This window comes from Mesoplodon densirostris, chromosome 4, assembly GCF_025265405.1.
Source record: "Mesoplodon densirostris isolate mMesDen1 chromosome 4, mMesDen1 primary haplotype, whole genome shotgun sequence".
Classification (NCBI taxonomy): Eukaryota; Metazoa; Chordata; class Mammalia; order Artiodactyla; family Ziphiidae; genus Mesoplodon; species Mesoplodon densirostris.
In genome coordinates, this window is record NC_082664.1 from 127,887,565 (window position 1) to 127,913,483 (window position 25,919).

The 25,919-nt window shown below is 35.6% G+C and overlaps 1 protein-coding gene across 5 annotated transcripts in view; it reads left to right on the forward strand.

The window, feature by feature from the left end:
- DENND4A (DENN domain containing 4A) overlaps window positions 1–25,919 on the forward strand; it is a 133,879-nt gene that overhangs the window by 83,334 nt on the left and 24,626 nt on the right. For 3 of the 5 annotated variants that reach the window (XM_060097149.1, XM_060097148.1, XM_060097150.1), the window contains 9 exons: window positions 6,226–6,359; window positions 8,781–8,916; window positions 9,292–9,498; window positions 9,591–9,719; window positions 9,986–10,127; window positions 10,518–10,649; window positions 13,153–13,269; window positions 13,885–14,013; window positions 18,897–19,996. In XM_060097149.1, coding sequence (XP_059953132.1) covers window positions 6,226–6,359; window positions 8,781–8,916; window positions 9,292–9,498; window positions 9,591–9,719; window positions 9,986–10,127; window positions 10,518–10,649; window positions 13,153–13,269; window positions 13,885–14,013; window positions 18,897–19,996 — 2,226 coding nt within the window. The remainder of the gene's footprint in view (window positions 1–6,225; window positions 6,360–8,780; window positions 8,917–9,291; window positions 9,499–9,590; window positions 9,720–9,985; window positions 10,128–10,517; window positions 10,650–13,152; window positions 13,270–13,884; window positions 14,014–18,896; window positions 19,997–25,919) is intronic. The other 2 variants (XM_060097151.1, XM_060097152.1) reach the window with 2 other exon arrangements.

Consider the following 25,919-nt stretch of genomic DNA (forward strand, 5'->3'; position numbering starts at 1 on the left):
TAAGAACCATGTGTTCTTATTCTTCATATGATTGTATTTTAAATCCTTACAATCTGTTCCTATAGGATGCAGCTTAACTAAAAGCAGTTTTGTGCAACAAATAGCCTGGTAAGGTTTTTCTTGGCTTCCCAAGCATTCCTCTACAGTGTTTTCTGAGCATTTTAATGTCTTGTGAAAAAATATGAAGAGAATATGAAAATTATTTTAATTTTATCCTGTCATGGGTGTTGGATTTCTTTTTTCTCCCAGTAGAGACAGATGTCACTGTGCTTTCCAAAAGACAGAAATGCTCAACTGATAAATGGAGGATTTATTACATGGCTGTTCTTGTAATGTTGAAATGAGATTTTATTGGTAGACAAGATAGGGGAAATATCTTTTACCAAGGTACTGAATTTACAGAGCCCAATTTTAATATTTTAGTAGACTTTACAATACTTAGAATTAGAGTAGTTGTCCATGTCCACAGATTTTTTTCTATGCAAGCAAAGACACAGGTCTGACAGGGAGAAGCTGATAAATAAATAAAAATTTAAAAGCACCTGGTGCTCACAGACAAGTAGTTCTCTTATAATGTTCCATTATGGAGACCGGAGTAGTTTCCAGCTTCCTTTCCAATGACCTTGGGTATTTGTTGGACCAGAATAACCTTTTTATTCTAGTCCATCTCTTCTACTTCATTATCATTGCTGCCCTTATAATTACATTAACCCCATTTCATCTGCATAAAAATGTTTGTGTATAGAGCTTCTCATTTGCTCTTGGGTTGTCCATGGATACCATATCCTACTAGGGATACCAGTGATTTTGAGTTATCATTGACATGTTCCTAGTGTTGTTTTGTAAAGTAACAGGAAGTGTGGAAAATAAAAGGGAGGAAAAACTCCATAAGCCCAGTACCCTAATATCCACTTTACATTTACTTTCAATGTTTTTACATAATTATAGTATACTTCCTAATTTTTTACATAACCAGATCTTATAAACATTTTTTATATGCTGCCAAATCTCTAAAAAGTAAAACATAGCCTGGTTTAAAAAGTCAAATGATTTTATAAGGTTTAGGTCACATTTTTTCCCCACCCCTAGTTTCTTTTTTTTTTTAAATTTTTATTGGTGTATAGTTGATTTACAATGTTGTGTTAGTTTCAGGTGTGCAGCAAAGTGAATCAGTTATACATATATCCACTCTTTTTTTTTTTTTTTAAGATTCTTTCCCATATAGGCCATTACAGAGTATTGAGTGGAGTTCCCTGTGCTATACAGCAGGTTCCTGTTAGTTATCTATTTTATATATAGTAGTGTGTATATGTCAGTTGCAATCTCCCAATTTATCCCTCCCCCCCTTATCCCATGGTAACCATAAGTTTTTTTTCTACATCCATGTCTCTACTTATGTTTTGTAAATAAATTCATTTGTACCCTTTTTTATGATTCCACTTATAAGCGATATCATAGGATATTTGTCTTCCTCAGTTTGACTTACTTCACTCAGAATGACAATCTCTAGGTCCATCCATGTTGCTGCAAATGGAATTATTTTGTTCTTTTTTTATGGCTGAGTGATACTCCATTGTATCTATGTACCACATCTTCTTGATCCATTCCTCTGTTGATGGACATTTAGGTTGCTTCCATATCCTGGCTATTGTAAATAGTGCTGCAGTGAACATTGGAGTGTATGTATCTTTTTGAATTATGGTTTTCTCCAGGTATATGCCCAGGAGTGGGATTGCTGGGTCATATGGTAGTTCTATTTCCCACCCCTAGTTTCTGTTCCCAAAGGTAAGCACTTTCTCTTTCAGCCATTTCATCAGTCATTTTCCTTAAGATTTCCAAATAATGTGTTGTTATTGCTGCTTATTGTTTTATATATTATCTATTAATGTCATATTTACCACCATCACCAAAATTCTCCCAATGTAGTTGGTCAGATGGTTGTTCAATGTTAATATTTTTATCACTGTATATAATCACAGATAGGCCATATATATATTGTAGTTAAATTTCCTTTTATGTATGGACTTCTATTTTCCCTGAAGTTAATTAATTGCTATATTTCTTGTTTTGTGTGTATTATTAATTCATCTCCAAACTCTTCTATGAAGGTAAAAAATCTAAAATCTCTCAATTTTTCTAACATATTAAGTAATCTATCCGTTTGTTTTTTTTGTTTTTTTAAGTTCTTGCTGGAGCTTTCCATCTTTGTGTTCCAGTCTGAACTGACTGCTTTCTAGTCTGTCATTATGGGATTTTCCTTCACCATCATCTTGGAATTATACTGACCTCTCTCCGGATTTGTATCCCCTGCTTTCTGGCTTCAATAACTTCTTTCTTGGTTTATTTCCTTGTTATGGTGAATCACAGCTTTCAGTAGTTTAGTGAGAAACAGTACATGGGAGATACATTTTTTGATGCCCTGCCTGTTTGCAAATTTCATTATTCTGCCTTAATACTTGAATGCTAATTTGGTCGGATGTAAAATCAAGTCATTACTGCATTGTCTTCTGGCTTGTTATTGTTGAGAATAACATCTAGTCTAACAGTATCTTGATTTCTGATCTTCTGTGCCTAATCTCTTTATCAGTCTGGAAGCATTTAAGATCCCTGATATTCTGAAATCACAAGGATATGCCTGGTGTCAGTCTTCTTTTCTTCTCTGAGTTGGACACTTGTAGGCCCTTTTAATCTATGGTCTCATGGCCTTCAAATTGTGGGGAATTTTCTTGCATTTTTTTCTTTCTTTTTCTTTCCTCCACTTTCTCTGTTCTCTTGTTCTGAAATACATATTTGTATATTGGCCCTCCTGGCCTGATCTGCTTAATTTTCTTTTTTTCTTTTCTTTTTCCCCATCCCATTTTCTGCCTCTCTGTCATTCATCGCCACTTTCTGGGAGATTTCTTCAATTTTATCTTTCAACCATTATAGTATACTTTTTACCTCTGCTATCATGTTTGTAATTTCCATAGCTCCTTTTCATTCTCTGAATGTTCCTTTCTTTTTTTTTCTTTGTAAATATTTATTTTTATTTAATTTATTTATTTATTTGGTTGCACCAGGTCTTAGTTGTGGCAGATGGGCTCCTTAGTTGCGGCATGCATGTGGGATCTAGTTCCCTGACCAGGGATTGAACCCAGGCCCCCTGCATTGGGAGCACAGAGTCTTAACCACTTAACCAGGGAAGTCCCTGAATGCTCCTTTCTTATAGCATCTTCTTGTTTCATGGGTGTAGGCTTATTCATTTCAGTTATTTTGAAGGTTTTTTTCCCCCTTGCATTGTCTCTGCTTCTTCTAAATACCTTTTAATATTTGTTTACTTTATTCTTTTTCAAGTTATTGGTTTTTTTTGTGATCTTTGGTTGGTATTCATTGTCAAGTGTGAGGCACAGAGAACTCATGAGAGCTCTTTCTGGGAGGGTGGGGCTTGGAGCTTCCTTAGGTATGAGACTGATGATCATAAAGGAACTCAACTAATTCATTAGAGTCCCTATTTGATCATTGTCTATAGTTCTTTTCTTTTAGGCTACGTAGTTTCCCCAGGAGGTATCTCCAGTCTCAAGCCTGGAGTGCATAAGCCTGACTGCAAGTATTCTCAGAGCTGAGTGGGGAAGGTAACTAAGATTTTCCACTTGTAACATGTAGGCTTTTCCTCACTTCACCTGTTTTTATTAACCTTCTTCATCTTCCTCAACTCTGCCCAGTGTCCTCAAGTCTAAAGTCCCTCTGGTTCTTCACTCAGAAAGACCCAACCTAGTCTTATGCCATGTTGGGGAGAGGTAGTGGCCTAACTATACTGGGTTGGGCGAGGGATCTAGGAGTTCTTAAATTCAGGATTTAACTAATTCTCCCAATTCAACCCCACTTACCCTCCCATCTTCAGGGGCATCATGCTTTTCATTCCTGACCTTTCTGGTGCTCCGTAGAGCAAAATGGCTGACTATTTGGGTGCTCTCCTCTATCCCCTCACCAGTGCCAGATATGTGGCTTTCAGCTTTGACAGGTCTCATCAATCTACTTTGCAGCTTCTAAAATGTTTTGAACTCAGCTCTGCTGTTGTCTTCTCTCCAGTTCATTTTGTTGTTGTTGTTGTTTTTTAATCTCCTTACTCTCATGTTGGTGAGATTTCAGGAAGGATTGAAGGTAAATTGTTGTGTTTAATTTGTCTTCTTCAACCAGGAGTCTGCATAACCTTCACTCTTTTCATTTTGAATGATTGTATGTTTTATCTATGTATCATCCTTTATTCATTTACCTATTTTTTGACATGCAGATGACTTCCAATTTATTGCTATTGCAGTCCTGCAAAAAAACATCTTTCATACTGATAGCTTTTTTTTCATGTTAGGTTATTTCCTTAGAACTTATTCTAAGAAAGAATAAGGTTTAAACACATCTTGCTTTCTAAAAAAGACTGTACCAGTTTTGAGTACCAGCAGGGTTTGTGATTATCCAGCTTACTATATTTGTTGTATCATTGCTAGTTTTACCATATAAAAGTCTTTTTGACAGGCTAAAAAGAAAGGCACCTTCTTTTATACTGATTAACTTTCAAATATCCTTCAACAGGATTGAAATAAGTGCTTATTCTAAAAGCAATATAGTCTGCCTTGTTTACATTTTTATTCTGAGCATTTATTACTTTTGTAATTTTTAAAAAGCAAATAAAAATAATATTCATTATTTTTAATTGGAAAGCAAATAACAATATAAAGAAAATTAATTGCCAGTAATACCATCACCCATAGGTAACATTTTGATAACAGATGTGTATGTGCATCTGTGTGTATGAGAGAAAGTGTGCACATTCAGAAATATATCTATATAACAGATAGGGACACTCAAAAAAATTAGAATCACATTCTGTGTGTGTGTGTGTATACACACACACATTTATATTATTTAGTAGTATGATTTTTTTCATTTATCATTATTTTGTGAACATTTTCTCCTGTCATTAATTATAATTCTGAAACTCGCCTTAATTGTTGTCTAAAATGTCTGGATACACCATTAAAAACATTCGTTGATACTAGAGATTACAGCATGTAATGCTGTGAAATTATAAACAACAATTTATATAAGAAGACTCTGAATGTATCAACTCTTCTTAAAAGTTAGAAAAACTTTAAAGCTGTCACTGTCCTTTTTTGGTATACTCTGCCCTAAATCCTTATCTTAAGATTTAACTTGTTAATAATTCTTTTTTTCCCATTTATTCCTGGCTAGTATGTGACATTAATTCTGTCTAACCTGGAAAAGTTCTGTGAGTTATATTTTGTCATCTGTCATTTTGTGTTTGACATCTGGTTTAAATTAATATCAATGTCGTGCTCTTTAGTTTATGAGTGCCTTTTGGGAAGTTTAGATTCTATGAAGTTTTTATTTTTTATGACTATTACCATAGAGTATCTAGGGGAAACAGTACTACTAAAATGCTTTAAATATTGATGTGACTAGAATTTAATTCAAATGTGCTTCTACATATGCTGGAAGAACTTAGGGAAATTCGTTATATTTAGTAGAAATCAAAGACAGAACCCAGTATTCTCAACACACACACACGTACGTTTTAATATTATATGTTAATATAATAATATTTTTAAAAATAGTATTTCTTGAATACATTTTCATTATTCAAAATGCAAAAATAACATTAAAAGGTATAAATTGGGAAATCTGGTCCTGTCCCATTCTTGTCCACTCCCTTCATCTCCCCTTAGCCAAATAGATAATTACTTTTTTTTTTTCCTATTTTTGGCCGCGCTGCTGCGTGGCATGCAGGATCTTAGTTCCCGACCAGGGATCGAACCTGCATCTCCTGCAGTGGAAGCGCAGCGTCGTAACCACTGGACTGCCAGGGAGGTCCCTCTTTTTTTTTTTTTTTTTTTAAGTATTCTTCAGTATTTCTTTATGTGACTACAAGCAAAAAATGAATATGTGTTCTTACTTTTCCCTCTTTCTTTTTTTTTAATTGAAAAAAAATTTTCCCTCTTTCTTAAAAGATAGTATACTATATACAATGTCCTGAATCTTATTATTTTCACTTAATTATCCTGGAGAGCTTTATATAGTGCTACGTAGAGGACTTGCTCATTCTTTTTTTTTTTTTTAAAAATAGTTCCTTTGCATCCAGTTGTGTAAATGGTTTATTTAACCATTCCCCTATAGACAAACACTTGTCTGGCGAATGTATTTTTTTAATGTATGTTTTTTAAACTCCTTCAGGTGGATATGGACAAGAGTGGTGAAGTGCGACTTATAGAACTGGATGAATCTTTCAAAAGTGAACATACTGTTTTTGTAACACCACCTGAGATCCCCCATCTACCCAATGGTGAAGAACCCCCTTTACAGTACAGGTATTCAAGAGGCAGAATGTTTGAGATTGAAAGAGAGAAGCAATCCATCATCTGTGACGTAGCTTTCTAAGGACTGTGGTATTTTCAAAAATCCAAACTTTACAGATCCCTAATTTTTAGGTGGTAAGCAAGCTTATCCCACATCCATTACTAAGTTTTGAGGTATAAAAAGAAAAAATATATAATTTTGCATTCTATAGACTTAAGAAGCTCTCTATATCTGCATAAGTATATGTTCTCATAAATGTTGATTAAGAAGTTAGGGCCCACCCCACCAAAATGCAGCACTTTTATTACAGAATTTTTATTTTTGTTTCTCCCTAAGGCTGGTTTCCTCACTTTCATCCCCTCCCCCAACACAGGCTGGTTAATGTAACCTTGGTTTACAAAAGGATTATCAACTATACTTCAATTTTTTTAAAAATGATTAAATCTAATTTAGAGTCGATATTTGTGGCCTTGACTTGGATGATATGATTTTTTTAGGCTTTTAATTTTTCCATGAGTTTTATAAAGTCAAGGAAATTCAGAACTATTGGGATTGGTGATTGTTAATTTAGGAAATTTGGTCAGGTACTGTGCTAAGTGCTTGGTATAGACTTGAATGATCCACTGGTCTCGTTTTCAATTCTAGTGGGAAAGTGAAAAACTCTGAGCACAGTGATAGGGTTATGATAGAGGTAGATTTATTATACATCTATATATCTAGATATGTGTTTATATACATACACACAGATATATATAACATTTGTTATAACTAATTTTTTTTAGATTTTTTAAATTCTCCAATAATAATTTCTTATTTAAAGATTCTAAAACCATTTTACATCTATTATTCATTAAGTCACAGTTTGTTATTTTCATTGAAAAGGGATTTTTCAGGACATCCTCATTTATAACTTGGATTGAATTCTTCTTTTTACAGATGAAGAAGTGGTGTAACAGAAGTTTGTGAATGTTGATTAATTCATAAGCCACCTGATTCCTACCCTTAATTTTTATATATTGATGATATTGCTCATATCAATTTTTAGAAGTCTGCCTTTTCTCAGACATTTAAAATATTTCTCATAATTTCTCTTCTTTTTCTTTCTAAACAAGATCTCATTTCTTTTATCTCTTCCGTACATTATATACTTCTAAGCCTTCTTTTGGTATATTTCACTAATATAGTTTGTTTTTCTTTTTGTGGTTTGGTTTTAACTTTTTAATTTAAAATTTACCTTTAGATTTAGTCCTTTAATAAGAAAATTACTTAGCTTAAAAAGTTCCCATTTTTTAAAGAATCTAAGTCATTTTTTTTCCCTTGAGACTACTAATATAATTTTGTTGTAATCATACTCATCATTGGAAAAAACCTTAAGTGTCTTTAATGGGCACAGTGGATCCTGTTAGTAGGAGGTAACTCATATACTTGCATTTTCTGTATAAAATGATAAGACAATAAGTTTCCATAAGATACACAGAATGGTCTTATTATCACACCATGTACATACAGTGAATTTTCTTAGGGGACATAGTTTTCCTGAACTTCATTGCTATTTTATTCCTACTTAACATTCAGTCATGACTAATATTTTCTTATTCTACTGGATTTTCCTATAATAATGTATAATAGATATAGTTTATCTTTATTTATAGTTAGTTTTCTTCTTAGTTAATTAAAACTATTTATATGCCTTTAAGAATATTCTAAAGTAGGCTAAGTTTTCTCCTCAGGGGCTTCTTCTGTCGTTTTAGCATGTCTTTTTCCCAGCTGCTGCTACCTTTTAAATGCTCCAAACACTCTGCTCTAGCACCCAAATTAGGCCCACCTCCTCATAGAGTTGCCTATTCTAACCTTTGTTCCTCTTCTCCAACCTCTTCAATTTTCTTTCTCATAAATGAGGCCCTGAATCAGCTTACCTAACCAGTTAAATCCATTCATGATAATGTAATAGGTTGTCCTGGTTGACTTATGTTATTTGCATTTTTTAAGAGGAAGGTTCTACAGTAATATGTTAATCCAAACAGTGATATTAATAACTGTCCTGTGTGAAAGAGTATTGATTTGTTGGGCCTTTTGCCCGTATTATCTGATATGTTTGCTATTTATTTACATGAATACTAACTTACAAAGTTTTTTTGAGTTACTTTGGAGTTTGGTGTCAAGTTCAGCAAAATTTAAATGTATTTCACTTTTTTCCCTCCAAAATACATACTTGAATCTGTATTTGGCTATTACATTTTTATTATTATAGTAAGAAAAGCAACATTAGCGTGAATATTTGTTGATTATATATATCATAGTCTGATGGAGAAAGATAGTTAAAATAAGTTAATAAGTTAAAATAAGTTATTGGTCATAATTTTTTTTTAGCTCGTAACCAGTATGATCACCTATGTGTGCTTGAGATTTGTTTTTTTTCTTTTCAAACACAGCTATAATGGATTTCCAGTTCTTAGGAACAATTTATTTGAGAGACCTGAAGGATTTCTACAAACACAAAAGAGCAAATTGCCTTCAAAATCAAGTAGTCCTAGTAGCCCTTCTCCCATGTTCAGAAGAACAAAACAGGTGCTTTGATAATTTTGTATTCTTCATGTAATCAAGTATTAGAACAGAAGTAAATTTGACACTCTTCCTCCCTTAATATACTTTACTACCCCATATATAACTATTAGTAGATCATTTATGCTCCCTGAAGCATTCTGAAGAAAATTTAGAGTAATCTGACTTCAAAAAATTAACCAGTTCTCTTGTCCTAGAACATTATTTTACATATTGTATAATACAGATTAAAGCAGAGACTTGAATATATATTAATTATAGACAGATTTTGTTAGGGAAACATTATAAAAGCATGTGAGTTGTACTTGTTCAGCCTTCAGTTAAGGATAAGGATGCTTAAGTGTGCAAATTTATTAATAAGATCCTTGCATTTTTTTCTAGGAAATTAAGTCAGCCCATAAAATTGCCAAGAGGTACTCTTCCATTCCTCAGATGTGGTCTAGGTGTCTACTGCGTCACTGTTACGGGCTGTGGTTTATTTGTCTCCCAGCTTATGTGAAAGTATGTCATTCAAAAGTCAGGGCTCTGAAAACAGCCTATGATGTGCTTAAAAAAATGCAGTCAAAGAAGATGGATCCACCTGATGAGGTAACAATTATCCTTTAAAATGCATTATTTTATTCCAGATTTATGTAATAGATATTTTGATTCTGTACACTTTCGAAATTACTGTGTTCCAGGTGTGCTACCGCATTCTTATGCAGCTCTGTGGGCAGTATGATCAGCCAGTGCTTGCAGTTCGAGTGCTGTTTGAAATGCAGAAAGCTGGTATTGACCCCAATGCCATAACTTATGGTTATTATAATAAGGTAATTATTTTGACTTAATGGAGAAAGAGTATAACTTTTGTGATTTTACAACCTTAGTTTAATGGCAGAAATAAATGATGCAGGGGTTATTTGGTATTTATTTTAGAGTATCTAAAATATATTTTGTAAATTGGAAGTAAGATTTTTTTGTTCTATTGATATTTTGGATTATACAATCTACTTATTCTTTAGATTAACTCTAAAGCCAGTGGGTGTTCATTTATAAAAATTATTTTACTAATTATTTTATTTTGTCAACTGAATAGGCTGTTTTGGAAAGTACCTGGCCTTCAAGGAGTCGTAGTGGCTATTTTCTTTGGACAAAAGTGAGAAACGTTGTTTTAGGAGTAGCACAGTTCAAAAGAGCTTTAAAGAAACACGCACATTTATCACAAACAACTCTCTCAGGTAATTAGAAGTTTTTAAGGGATGTATATGTTGTACTTTTTCTTTAAAATTAATTGACTAGTTACAATTTCCACTTTTTAGAAATTTTAGTTTCAAAATATTGAATGTTTTCTGCCATTAAGGAAATTCTAATATTAGAGTGTTCTTCCCATTTAAAAAAACACCAAATTTTACTTATTTTCTTGTAACTGTTAAATTTTCAACCTTTGGTGGTCTTGTTTTAGTATTCGTTAATAATTCACAATAGGTTTCTTTGTTATAGTTGTATTTTGCTAATTATGTGACGCTTGTCATGTTCAGTATTAGTAGATTATTAACTTGAGCAGCAAACTAATATGTATTTTTGGTATCTCCGTGAGTAGTAAAATGCTGTCAAATTGTGTTCTTAAGCAGATGGCAGTGACCTGGATGCTGTTAGTCATGGCAGCATGGATAGTGGTCATGGGACACACACTGTGGAGCAGGCACCTTTTAATACGGGTTTAATCAAAGTGTATGCTTCTGATGATAGATCTAGTACAGGTTTGTGTGTGCTTATGTATACATTTATTACAATACATTTTAAAAACTAGGTTTACTAGCCTGTCTTTTTTAGATTTTAATTTTCAGTGATATATGTAACTGTCACTTTTTAATTTTATATGGTAGGCATATGACATTGTATTTAATAACTATGCAATTTTATTCATTCTCTATTTGAATAGAAATGAAAGTTTAAGAAAGTATTCGAGTGTTTAGTCCATGATAATCCAGTTAACTCTGGATAGTACACAGGTCTCTTTATCATATCATTTTCTTAGGATAAGTGCTTCTTTGTATTATGAACATGTTACTATAGTTTTTTTTAATGTTGTTAGGATTTTAAAAAAGGAAACTTAGATCCCTGATCTGAGTTAATAGTATACCATATCAACATCAATTTCCAAGATTTAACAGTGTCCCATGTTTCATGTAAGATACTGTCATTTAGGGAAGCTGGATAAAGGGTACACAGGAACTCTCTCTACTGTATTTTTTTTGCAACTTCTTGTGAGTCTTAAACTATATTAAAATTAAAAGCTATAATGAAAATTTTAAAATATACATAAAACTTGTAACATTCTAGCACTGAAGATGACTTAATTTCATTAAAATATAAGATTTGTACATAAGCTTTCTCTAAGTATTATTAAAACTGATACACCTAAATTACTTAAGTAATTCTGTCCATTTCATTATTACATTATAAAAATTAGACATGACTTTTGAATACAGTATAAGAGCTACCTATTAATGGACAGAAACTTTAAATTTAAAAATCCAAGCATTAATAATAAAATATGGAGGCTTCTGTCTCTGCAAATTTTAACATTATGTTGGTCTGTCTCCTTTTATGCATACTTTTAAGAGTAATAAATATAAGCTATGTGCTTTGATATGTTGTTCTTCCTTGCCTGGTTTTGTTTCTTTTTTTTTTTTTTTTTTTTTTTTCTTTTTTCTGTGGTACACGGGCCTCTCATTGTTGTGGCCTCTCCCATTGTGGAGCACAGGCTCCGGACGCGCAGGCTCAGCGGCCATGGCTCACGGGCCCAGCCACTCCGCGGCATGTGGGATCTTCCCGGACCGGGGCACAAACCCTTGTCCGCTGCATCGACAGGCGGACTCTCAACCACTGCACCACCAGGGAAGCCCTGGTTTTGTTTCTTGTTCATGAAATTGTGAATTTAATCACAGAGTTGTAGTAGTCATCCTTAGGCATTATCTCTTAAAAATGAAGAAATCCATCTTTTGTTTTTAACTGTGGCCTTTAAAAAGGTCATCTTAGTGGGCTTCCCTGGTGGCGCAGTGGTTGAGAGTCCTCCTGTCAATGCAGGGGACACGGGTTCGTGCCCCGGTCCGGGAGGATCCCACATGCCGCGGAGTGGCTGGGCCCGTGAGCCATGGCCGCTGAGCCTGCGCGTCCGGAGCCTGTGCTCCGCAACGGGAGAGGCCACAACAGTGAGAGGCCCGTGTACCGCAAAAAAAAAAAGAAAAGTCCATCTTAAAGCAGTGCAGAACCTTATAATAAAAGCATGAATTTTATCAAGATTATCTTAACGTTTTGTAATTTATAGTTTCTTTGGAAATAGAGATGAAACTGATTAGAAAAAATACCAAACTCAAAATTATAACAAAGATATTAAAGTAAATACCTAATGATACTTAATACAATTTCTCTAGATAGTTCTTTGCAAGTTTATAAAACCATTTTTTATGCAGTCATATACTCATATAATCATAACAACCTTTTATATTATAAATCTGGGAACTTGAGATTCAAACAAAAAGGTTAAGTGGTTTACTTAAAATCATGTCTCCTAAGGTAGAGTACTAGAATTCAGAACCTTATATTTTGATGCTACTCTAGTGAAAACAATTTGCTGAAAATAACAGAGAGCCTCTTTAACAGAACAGTGTATTAGAAGTTTTCTTATATTGATGCAAAGTTTGCTTTTCTTAATAACTTTAACACTAGATTTTTTTCTCATTCCCATGTATTTGTACTCATGTGCAATTCAGTAATTATTCAGTTGAATTTTCAGAATAACTACCTATCAATAAATTTAAATAAACCCATTTTTTTGGTTAGATGATTTAGACATTTGGCTCCAGTGACCTGTGTGTGAGTGTTTTGTTAGGAGTTCCATGCAGATTTTTCTTCTCCATTGCTTAGCTGGATCTCAGACCTTCACCTAGAAAGGTCATGGACTTGTATAAAGAATGTGTGGTTTGTCTGTGTCTTTTGGAGCCCAGATAGTAGTGTGAACATACATAATTACTGTTGACTACATTGTGAAACTAAAAATAAATTATTTTGTGATCATCCCTTTCTTATGTTAATAGAGATGGGGAGGAGCTAACAAAATAATGCTTTCAACTGGAAGTTATCCAGAAAAATTTCTATGAGTAAATCTAAACACCAACGTGTTGCTTCTAATTCCAGTTCTTCTTACTAAAGAAGTTTATGATAAAAAGCATAGGGTTTTTTGTCTTTTTCTTTTTCCAGGTGGCCAGTCTGACCTTGGATATAATTCACTATCTAAGGATGAAGTTAGAAGAGGGGATACATCTACTGAGGACATTCAAGAAGAAAAAGATAAGAAAGGGAGTGATTCTAGTTCCTGTAGGTACTAAGTTGATATTGTATAAAACTGTGAGCTTACATTAATAGAAAAGTCGAGTGACTTTAAGTGTAAAAGTACTAATTTTATGTTTCATTTTCCCATTGTTACTCCTATTTCCTCCCATTATAAAAGCCCTCTACACTACCTGATATTCCAGTGTACAAGTACTTCATGTGTGAAGTTTGTAGTCTCAGTGGCAAAACACCCTCCAATCAAATACTACTCTTGTAGTAGAAATATATATTTCTTCAAACAGTGGCTCTTTTCTGGGGCTTAACAATATTTTTATTTAATGCTTTTATTAAGGGTCTGTGACTTATATTTTTCCTGCTTACCTCCCCCCATCAAAGCAGTGTTTCACAACCAAAGAAGAAATATAAAATGTATGCATGGACCTCATGTGTGACCAGTACTTAGTTGTTTGATACACACCTTGAGGACTTGAATGAATGGTATCACTTATTCGTGATTGACAAATATAGATATAGAGGTGTTCAATATTTTCTCATCACGTATTTTCTGGTAGAAGTATTTAGAACTAAAAGCTACTTCTCTTTATGGCTCCTCTGATGTATATAGATTTCATCTTAACAGTTGCATTTTAATCTTTACAGTGTCAGAGAGCGAGAGTGCAAAGGGAAGTGCTGATTGTCTTCCTAAGCTCAATTATCAAAGTTCTTCCAGTATAGTTCGCCTCAGTGCTACAAATAACAGTGCTGATAAAACATCAGGAGAAAGCACAGGTAAGTTGAATGGTATTCGTCTGTTATGTGCAGAATAACTTGTATCTGTATTTCTAGTGAATATATTTTTTTAAGTCTTAATTCTCTAGGGATTTTTTCATTTTTTGTTTTGTTTTAGTTTTGGTTTTGGTTTTTTTTTTTTTGGTATACTTGTGCAGCCTCTCATGGTATAGTTTAGAAGCTTAAATTCTGTATTTTATAGTATAGTTTGTTCAAGCTTTTACTGTAACAAAGTAAAGGGACATACCTACAAGCTACCTTCTGAGTTTGGACTGTGGGGAGTTTTGGGAAGGGGGAAGTAGGGAGCAAGTGAGATGATCAATCTGAGGGTACCAGACACCTCACCAATTTTTAAATGAAGCATAGAGTTCCTTAGTCTTCGTGTTGTTCCTGTTTTTTCAGAGGCGAAAGGATAGTCCTTCAGGTAGTTTAAATAACAATACCTAATATTTTTTCTTTTCAAAGCACTTTTTATATATTATTTTTCATTTATTATTACAGCAGTGCTTATATTAGTGAGAGGGGGTATTAGCACTCTTTCAAAGATGAGAAAACTCAGGCATAGTCGGACTAATGGCAGGTCCCATAAGTTCTCAGCTAGTTAATGGGAAAGTCATTTTAGGATCTGGGATAATACCTGGTCTCACAAGTTTTTCATCAGACTGTTTTGGGGGGCACTAAACAGACATAAGATTCAGAGTTTCTAGTGTTAATAGTCTGATTTCATAATTACATTATTTTATTTTTGTATTAGCTCAGTTCTGCATCATTATAATCTAAACAAACATTGAAGGACTTGTGCTGTCAAGGCTGAAATATCTCTATAAAGGGCCCTGCTGCTGCAAAGATGTTTGTTTTTCTGCAGCATAGTTAGATATGCCTCTAGCTCAGGGGTAGGCAAACTGTGGCCCATGGGCCAAACCAGGCCTGCAGCCTGGTTTTTGTACAGGCCCACAAGCTAAGAATGGTTTTTTACATTTTTAAATGGTAAAAAATCAAAAGAAAAATATTTTGTGACACCTGAAAATTATATGAAAGTTCAGAGTTCATAAACAAAGGTTGATTGTCACACACCCAGCTCATTCAGTTACATATTGTCTATGGCTGCTTTGGCACTATGTTGGCAGAGCTGTGGAGTCGCCACAGAGACTGTATGGCCTGCAGAGCCTAAAATATTTACTTTCTGGCCCATGACAGAAAAAGTTTGCCGACCCCTGCTCTAGCTATCAAAAAAAAAGTTAAATGGGGCTTCCCTGGTGGCACAGTGGTTGAGAGTCCACCTGCCAATGCAGGGGACACGGGTTTGTGCCCTGATCCAGGAGGATCCCACATGCTGCGGAGCGGCTGGGCCTGTGAGCCATGGCCGCTGAGCCTGCGCGTCCGGAGCCTGTGCTCCGCAACGGGAGAGGCCACAACAGTGAGAGGCCCCCGTACCGCAAAAAAAAAAAAAAAAAAAAAAGTTAAATGATCTATAACTGTCTCTTTCTTCGCATTTCCTTGTTAGATAATTGTTATAACTTAAACATTAAAAATTTTTTCATTGGTATAATGTAATTGCTTCACAACCATTTAGTCCTTCCTAATCATTGTCTAATTATAACTCTTAATAACTGGCCTTTGGTAGTCTTTGCTTTCTTGTTCTTTCGTTACTGTCTATTCATGCTTGCCGTTTGCTTAAGATCTGCTTTTATGAACTTTCTGTTTTCATATGATTGTAAACCATCCTTTGATTCTGACATTTTGTCATAGTAATAAGCATCTGACTCAGCATCTGGCTTTTGATTTTCCTCTGTGCTTAACAAGCCAATAATTTTTTAAAGCATGTAATAGGTTTCCTAGGTATGAACTAGAGTTGTTAGTTTATCCTTAAGATTTTTGACTTGAAAACTTTCCCATCTGTTAAGTACTCTGGGTTTATCACTACTACCAAAGACTATATGTGGGATTTATAGGAATACTTACTTTTCTGTAACTTTTTTCTTACATACTAGTACTTGCTAGGATTCAAAACACCTTTCAAGTTTCTTCATGTGTTGCAGTACAGTATATATATATTTTATTTATATCATTATATAAATAAATGACAGCTTCTAAAAGATGTGGGAGTGGAATAACCAAAGAAATGTTTTAATGTTTGCTTGGTAATTGAAATAAAATCATCATCCTATGGTTACTTCATGATTATCTTGGGAATTTTAACATTTTGATAAATGTATATTGAATTACTGAGAATTCAATCACAAGACAGTTTACTCTGAAATGAAACATGCTCTGAAGTATGAAAACATACTCTGAAATGTTTTTTTAAGCCTAATTCTGCTTTTAGTGTGCTTTAACTTTTTACCTTTAGCTACCACATTTAGCTGTAACATGTCATATTATAATATATTATACTGTGTTATACTCTGGGTTGGTCTCTTGGCTGCAGTTGTTTCCCTGCAGACAATATTCATTCAGCGATTATTTTTTGAGCTCCTACTATACCTGCTACCATATGCCAGGTGCTACTGAGGATATGGTAAAGAACAAAAATAAACATGGTCCCTGCCTCCATAGAGAAGTACATGGGAGGGCTGGGAAAACATTAATCAAATAATCAAGTAAATGTAAAAACACCCTGATATTAAATACTGGCAAGAAGGGCTGTAAGGGCTTCCCTGGTGGTGCAGTGGTTAAGAATCCACCTGCCAATGCAGGGGACACGGGTTCGAGCCCTGGTCCAGGAAGATCCCACATGCCGCAGACCAAATAAGCCCATGCGCCACAACTACTGAGCCTGCTCTCTAGAGCCCGGAAACCACAACTACTGAGCCCACGTGCCCTGGTGGCTCTATGACATAATTCTGGCAAGTGATAGTAAAGTGGTAGTTTTTGAGGGTTTCTGGGAAAACGTCTGCTTTCCTGGTAAAAGAGTCAAAAATCTTAAGGATAAACTAACAACTCTAGTTCATACCTAGGAAACCTATTATATGCTTTAAAAAATTGGCTTGTTTTCCCAGAAACCCTCAAAAACTACCACTTTACTATCACTTGCCAGAATTATGTCATAGAGCCACCAGGCCCAAGGAAGTTAAATAGTTTGCAGCCTCTCTGTTAGAGGTGCGCAGCATCCAGCCTAGTCTGGTGGAATTTAGCAGGTATATAAACTTAGAGTCAGACAGACTATTCTGTAAATGGCCAGGTAGTAAACATTTTAGGCCTTACAGGCCACATACAGTTTCTATTGCTTGTTCTTTGTGTGTGTGATTTTTACAACTCTTTTAAAATGTTAAAACCATTTGAGACTGTATATAAACAGTCCACAGGCTGGATTTGGCTCAGCAGTGTAGTTTGCCAACCCATGGTATAATTTGATAACCAGCTTTATTTGTCTTTAGGCCATTGCATAGTTCTTACTTTGCAAAGGAACACATCTATTTAAATGCAGTCCTAGAGTTACATCTTTGGATTATAAGATTGCTCCAGGTCTTTGATAATATATAACCTGTTAAGCAGGTTTCCCAGAATATCAGAAGAAAGTATGTTCTTGGTTTCTTATATATTTAATCATAAGCTGATACAGAAAAAAAGAAGACACTTTACCTCTCTGCTATACTGTTTTCCTTGTTAATGCTGTATGCTTATTAAACAGTATTAGTTTGTAGGCTTTTATGGTCTCTAGTAGTCCCTTTTATCTCCTATCCTGTTACCCAGATACATCATATGATAGGAAAAAAGGCACATTTTTAGGAATTGCCTCGTTATAGAGAGTTAATTCTGTTGGATAAAGCATGTAAAAAGAGTAGTTGAAGGACTTTCCTGATGGTGCAGTGGTTAAGAATCCACCTGCCAATGCAGGGGACATTGGTTCGAGTCCTGGTCGGGGAAGATCCCACATGCCACAGATCAACTAAGCCTGTGCACCACAACTACTGAAGCCCACATGCCTAGAGCCCTTGCTCCGCAACAAGGGAAGCCACCGCAGGGAGAAGCCTGCACACCGCGACGAAGAGTAGCCCCCGCTCACCGCAACTAGAGAAAGCCCGCGTGCAGCAACAAAGACCCAATGCAAACAAAAATAAATAAATAAATAAATTTATTTTTTTTAAAAAAAGAGTAGTTGACAATACCATACCTAGACTAATGCTTTAGAAGACTCCCACATAAGGACAATTAAAGTGATCAAAAATCTAGATTTCTGCTTTCAGCATAGGTACCTAAGTAATTTGGTAAAAAGCAGTGAACAGTGTTTCTGAATAGAAAGTGGCCATTCACATTTGACTATTATAAACTTGAATCAGTATGTAAAGCAAAGGTAAAATTATTTAGCCACATCTATAGTCATAAGGATTTGGAGTTTTAAAAATAATTTTTATTTATGAATAAAGCTCACATAGCTGCCTTTTGTTTGGTTTGGTTTAGTGTTTTTGGTTTTGTTTTTCTTTTTATAGGCAGAAGACTCAGAATCTTAAGGTCGTCTAGCACAACCACAATTGTATAACCATTGTTATTTAACCCGTTCAGTGAAATGGATATAAATTCATTATTATTGTTGTTAAATATACCAAGGGTAAATATTAATCTTAACTTACAAGTTTTAAAAAGCAGTGCATCCTTATATCTCAGATCATACCCTACATATTTGATTTGAATCCCAGTTCTCTCACTTAAGGACTGGGTAACTTTGGGCTAGGTAATCTATCAGTTCTTTCTCTACCCATAAGGATGTTGGAATGATTATGGTAGATAATGTGAGTAAAGTGCCTAGTATAGCATCTGTGAAATAGCAGGCACTTGATAAGTGCTTGCTGTTATCATTTTATTACTAGTATCTTAAATATTTAAGACAACTTATATTTGCATATTACATTTTTGTGGCTAAAAACACTTTTCTTATTTTTTAGAAAGTACGTCTGAGCCGCTCTTAATATCATCTTTTGAGGATACAAATGAAACAGGAAACATTCAAAGTAGATGCTTCAGGAAAAGACATAAAAGTGACAATGAGCCTAATTTGCAGCAGCAAATGTCCTGGGGAAATAGAAACCGAAATCTTAGTGGAGGAGTACTAATGGGACTTATGCTCAATAGAATTAACCAGGAAGCAAACCCTGGAGATATGGTTGAAAAATTAGGAGCTGATGCAAAAATTCTTTCAAATGTAATCTCAAGAAGCACAAGACCAAATAGTCTTGATATTGGAAAGCCATCTTTAAGATCAAAAAGAGACAGTATAGAGAAGGACTCTAGTGATGATGATACACCTTTTGATGGTTCTAATTGTTTGGCAGATAAAGTGGATTCTCCTGTTATTTTTGACTTAGAAGACTTAGACAATGAAACAGATGGATCAAAATTGGGGTACATTGCTCCACAAAATCCTAAGAGGAGTCAACGCTTGAATAGCAGCTTTTCAGTAAAACCTTTTGAAAAAACTGATGTTGCAACAGGATTTGATCCCCTCTCTCTTTTGGTTGCTGAGACTGAACAGCAGCAAAAAGAGGAGGAGGAAGAGGAGGAAGATGATAGCAAAAGCGTTTCAACACCATCGGCTAGGCGGGATTTAGCTGAAGAAATTGTGATGTATATGAATAACATGAGCAGTCCTTTGACAAGTCGAACACCAAGCATTGATTTACAACGGGCCTGTGATGATAAAGTAACCACTAAGAAAAGTCCAACGTTGGTCAATGCATGCAGAAGATCTAGCCTGCCTCCTAATTCTCCTGGGCCAGTGAGACTTACCAAATCTAAAAGTTACTCAAAAAGCGAAGACAGACCAAGGGATAGACTCTGGTCTTCTCCAGCCTTCTCACCTACTTGCCCATTTAGAGAAGAATCTCAAGATGCATTAACCCATTCATCACCTTCATTTAATTTAGATACACTACTAGTACCTAAACTAGATGTTCTAAGAAACAGTATGTTCACTGCTGGAAAAGGAGTTGCAGAGAAAGCAAGCAAATGGTATTCAAGATTCACCATGTACACCACATCATCCAAGGTAGGTTTATTAGTGTTTTCTACTTTTCCTTTTACCCTCCTCCACCACCAAAAGTATCTTCCTTGCAAAGATGTCTGTTTTTACCATTCTCCTAAAATACAGCTTTACAGAAAGGACTCTTGGGATGCATAAGGTTTGTAAGTACCAGAATTTGGACTTGAATAATAACTTCGAAAGGAAAGAATCCACTAACTAAGGTTATATTTTTAGTTCAGTTTTGAAAGAAAGTGATCTGTAGCTGGAGTAAAAATTAGAGTCATATGAAAATGCTTACTGAGCTTCATTATTTATTGCCTTCAAAAATTACCAGCCAGACATAGGATTTCTCTTTCTGGTTAGGATGGAGTACCTTGTGATACACCTGCATACCTCCCAAAGCAAAAAGCTAGATGAAATATAGAAAGTATTTGTTTAAAGTCATCAGAGAACTGCTGAAACAACTGGAAAGTAGAGGGGCAAGATTCTAGAGAGAGGAGAATTGCAGAGATAAGCTGAAGTTTTATAGCTACTTTTTCCTTGAGGGCATTTGCTTATTCTGAGCACAGAGCAAGAGGTTGCAAATCCAGGCTTTGCCTTATCAGAGGACTGTGGAGAGGTGAGGGGGCCAGCAGGACTTTGGGGATCTTGTAGAGCTGGAAAGACAAAAATAGAGACTGGAGGGTCCTCAGATACACAAGTTTTTTCCTTCAGGACATTTTCCAGATACTGATACTGCATGAAACAGGAGTCTGAAAACATAAGCAGAAAGTCTCTGATAAATAAGAGTTCTCAGCAGTTTCATGGAGCTGGGAATACAATAGCTTACTTAGTTCATAAGCTGCTGGGAGCTGGGGAAAGTGAGGGCAGGGAAGCTTTGGTGTACACACCAGGCCCTTAGTTCAAATTCCTGCAGAGCTATGCCTTAGGAGCATTGGCAAAACAGAGGTAGACTGAACCTGACCCAAACTGCAACCTAGGCTGGACTCAGCTCAGTCTGTGATTAGATTAAACTAATCAGCCTTTACTCTAACAAGGAAAAAGTGTGTCCTTTTCAGAGGACCAGAACATCAACTGGAGTCCTTACGGTTTTTTATATATAATTTTTTATATTCTATTATTGAATTAAAAATAGCTATACTGAGGGACTTCCTTGGTGATCCAGGGGTTAAGATTCCGCACTCCCAGTGCAGGAGGCCCGGGTTCCATCCCTGGTCAGGGAACTAGATCCTGCGTGCCTCAACTAAGAGCCTGCATGCTGCAACTAAAGATCCCACACACCACAATTAAAGATCCTGCACACTGCAGCAAAGATCCCACATGCTGCAACTAAGACCAGTGCAGCCAAATAAATAAATATTAAAAAAAAAAAAGCTGTACTGAGAGACAAGGACCATAACTAAAAACAAAAGAAAAATAGATGGAGGAAACAGACCTTCAGGTGATCTAAATATTTGAATTAGCAAGATATTTTGAAATAATTAAAATATGTCCAAGAAAATAGAGAAAAGGGTGAGAAAAAAACTAGAAACATGCAAAATTTCACCAGGTAATTATCTTTTGAAAAGAACCAGTGTAAATTCTAGAACTGAAAAAGATGCGAAATTAAGAAAGCAGTAGTTAGATTTAACAGCAGACCAAAAAAACAGGAGAAGAAAGATTAGTAAACTAGTTGGGAAGTTAGTAGAAAATATCCACACTGAAGTACAGACAGGGAAAAAAAATTGGAAAATACAGGAAAAAATGTGGGGTTTAGTGAAAATGCCTAACATTGATGTAATTTAGTTCCAAAAGAAGAAGAAAAAAAGGGGTAGAAGGAACATTTAAAAAGCTAATTGCCAAGAATTTTCCAAAAGTGATTAAAGATGTCACTCACATATTTAGAAGATCTACAAATGTCAAGCAGAATAAATGCAAAAACAAAAACAAAAAAACACCCTATACTTAGGCATCTTATGTTAAAACAGATGAAAATGAAATAAAAAGAGAAAATCCAAAAAGGAGCCAAAGAAGAGAGAGATATTACCTTCAAAAGAGCAGCAGTAAGAAAGCTGACAGTTGTCTTCTGAATAGAAAATTTGATGTTAAAAGACACTGGAAAGACATCTTTAGAGTACTGAAAGAAAACGACTGCCAACCTGTTTTTCTGTACCCAGCAAAAATACTCTTTAAAAATTTGGGTGAAAGCTTTAGTTCCACTGTGGTAACATAACGCCACTAAAGCCTGTCCCTCCCACTGATTTACAACTAAAAACTCCAAACAAAATACAAAAAAAAACTACCTAAAGTTTCTGAAAAACAAAAGCAGCAGATTGTGGGGAAATTTTCCCATTTTCTTTCTCATGCATTTTTGCTCCAAGAGCAGGTCCCAGTCACAGTGTGGCATGGCATCCCTGGCAGTTAAAACTTCAAGAGAATCCCCATATTTCCTGGACAGAGGAACCAGAGAAGGGAGCCTCTGTGGGCTGGAGAGTATGAGGGGAATCTGTGAAAGAAGGATTCCTAATTCTGTGCATGGCCCACACAAGTCTGAGCCTCACCCTTGAGCTACACATACATGGGATAGATGCAGACCAGCATGGACAAGGCTTAGAGAATTAAACGGGGGATTAAATCACCACCTACAAAAATCAAAACACAAATTACAATCTGAACATAACTTAGTTGACTGCCTGCTAATACAATAGCTCAACATTCTCCAAGAGATTATAAAAGTACCCAGACTACACAGCATAACATTCATGGTGTCCAAAATAAAATCCAAAATTACTTGAACCAGGAAAATGTGACTAATTCTCAAGGGAAAGACAATCCTGAGATAACCCAGATGTTGGAATTACCAGACGGAAACTTTAAAGCAGCTTTTATAACTAGATTCCCTGAAGTAAAGAAAAAACACATTTCAAATAAGAAAAGAAAGGAACTCTGAACCAGAAAAATTAAATATTTGTCAAAAAATTTTATCATAAAAAATACACTCTGAAATAAACTCATTGGATGGGTTCAATAGCAGAATGGAGATGCAAAGGAGAGTCATTGAACTTAAAGACTCAGAAACAGAAATTATGCAGTTGGAAGAACAGAGAGAGACTTTATAAAAATGAACAGAGCCTCAGAGACTTGTGGGACAATATCAAAATGTATAACATAAAATTGGGATTCCAAAAGAATTGGAGAAAGAGATTATGGGAGGAAAAATATTTGAAGAAATAATGGATAAAATTTCCCAAATTTAGTAAAAGATTTAGATTTACAGATACTCAGTAAACTATAGACAGGATAAACTCAAAGAAAACAACACCTATATATACATAAAAGCAAACTTAATAACCAAAGATATCCATTTCTAATAAGAAAATAACTGCTGGAAAAAAAAAACAAGAATAAAAAGCATCTTGAATGCTACTAAACAAAAATGACACATTACCTACAGAGGAATAAGGATTTGAATGGCCACTTGTTTTCATCATAATCTGTGGAGGGAAGAATACAGTGGAACAACACTTTTAACCTGTTGAAGAAAAGGCCTGTCAACCCAGAATTCCATATCCAGTGAAAATATTCTTTAGGGGGTGAAGGTGAAATAAAAACATTTTCAGATAAAGGAAAAGAATTCATGACTAGCAGACCTGCTCTATAAAATATGCTAAAGGAAGTTCTTCAGGCTGAAGAAAAATTATACCACAAAGAAACCTGGGTCTTTGGAAATGAAGAAAGAGCAAAATAGATGGTAAATATCTGGTTAATATGAAAGACTCCCTTTTCTTTTTTAATACAGCAGGTTCTTATTAGTCATCCATTTTATACACATCAGTGTATACATGTCAATCCCAATCTCCCAATTCATCCCAGCCCCAGCTGCTTTCCTACCTTGGTGTCCATACGTTTGTTCTCTACATCTGTCTCTCAATTTCTGCCCTGCAAACCAGTTCATCTGTACCATTTTTCTAGGTTCCACATATATACGTTAATGTACGATATTTGTTTTTCTCTTTCTTACTTCACTTTGTATGACAGTCTCTAGATCCATCCACGTCTCTACAAATGACCCAATTTCGTTCCTTTTTATGCTGAGTAATATTCCATTGTATATATATACCACATCTTCTTATCCATTTGTTTGTCGATGGGCATTTAGGTTGCTTCCATGACCTGGCTATTGTAAATAGTGCTGCAGTGAATATTGGGGTGCGTGTGTCTTCTTGAATTATGGTTTTCTCTGGGTATATGTGCAGTAGTGGGATTGCTGGATCATATGGTAATTCTATTTTTAGTTTTTTAAGGAACCTCCATACTGTTCTCCATAGTGGCTGTATCAATTTACATTCCCACCAACAGTGCAAGAGGGTTCCCTTTTCTCCACACGCTCTCCAGCATTTGTTGTTTGTAGATTTTCTGATGATGCCCATTCTGACTGGTGTGAGGTGATACCTCACTGTAGTTTTGATTTGCATTTCTCTAATAATTAGTGATGTTGAGCAGCTTTTGATGTGCTTCTTGGCCATCTGTATGTCTTCTTTGGAGAAATGTCTATTTAGGTCTTCTGCACATTTTTGGATTGGTTTGTTTGTTTTTTTAATATTGACCTGCATGAGCTGTTTATATATTTTGGAGATCAATCCTTTGTCCCTTGATTCGTTTGCAGATATTTTCTCCCATTCTGAGGGTTGTCTTTTCGTTTTGTTTATGGTTTCCTTTGCTGTGCAAAAGCTTTTAAGTTTCATTAGGTGCCATTTGTTTATTTTTGTTTTTATTTCCATTACTCCAGGAGGTGGATCAAAAAAGATCTTGCAGGCCTCCCTGGTGGCGCAGTGGTTAAGAGTCAGCCTGCCGATGCAGGGGATACGGGTTCGTGCCCCGGTCTGGGAGGATCCCATATGCCGCGGAGCGGCTGGGCCCGTGAGCCATGGCCGCTGGGCCTGCGCATCCGGAGCCTGTGCTCCGCAACGGGAGAGGCCACAACAGTGAGAGGCCCACATACCGCAAAAAGAAAAAAAAAAAAAAAAAAAAAGATCTTGCTGTGATTTATGTCAAAGAGAGTTCTTCATATGTTTTCCTCTAAGAGTTTATAGTGTCCAGTCTTACGTTTAGGTCTCTAATCCATTTTGAGTTTATATTTGTGTATGGTGTGAGGGAGTGTTCTAATTTCATTCTTTTTTTTTTTTGCGGTACGCGGGCTTCTCAGTGTTATGGCCTCTCCCGTTGTGGAGCACAGGCTCCAGACGCGCAGGCTCAGCGGCCATTGCTCACGGGCCTAGCCGCTCCGTGGCATGTGGGATCTTCCCGGACCGGGACACGAACCCGTGTCCCCAGCACCGGCAGGCGGACTCTCAACCACTGCGCCACCAGGGAAGCCCTAATTTCATTCTTTTAAATGTAACTGTCCAGTTTTTCCAACACCACTTATTGAAGACACTGTCTTTTCTCCATTGTATATCCTTGCCTCCTTTGTCGTAGATTAGTTGACCATAGGTGTGTGGGTTATCTCTGGGCTTTCTGTCTTGTTCCATTGATCTATATTTCTGTTTTTGTGCCAGTACCATATTGTCTTCATGACTGTAGCTTTGTATTATAGTCTGAACTCAGGCAGTCTGATTCCTCCAGCTCCGCTTTTTTCCCTCAAGACTGCTTTGGCTATTCAGGGTCTTTTGTGTCACCATACAAATTTTAAGATTTTTTGTTCTAGTTGTGTAAAAAATGCCATTGGTAATTTGATAGGGATTGCACTGAATCTGTAGATTGCTTTGGGTAGTATAGTCATTTTCACAATATTGATTCTTCCAATCCAAGAACATGGTATATCTCTCCATCTTTTGGTATCATCTTTAATTTCTTCCATCGGTGTCTTACAGTTTTCTGCATACAGGTCTTTGGTCTCCCTAGGTAGGTTTATTCCTAGGTATTTTATTCTTTTTGTGGCAGTGGTAAATGGAAGTGGTTACTTAAT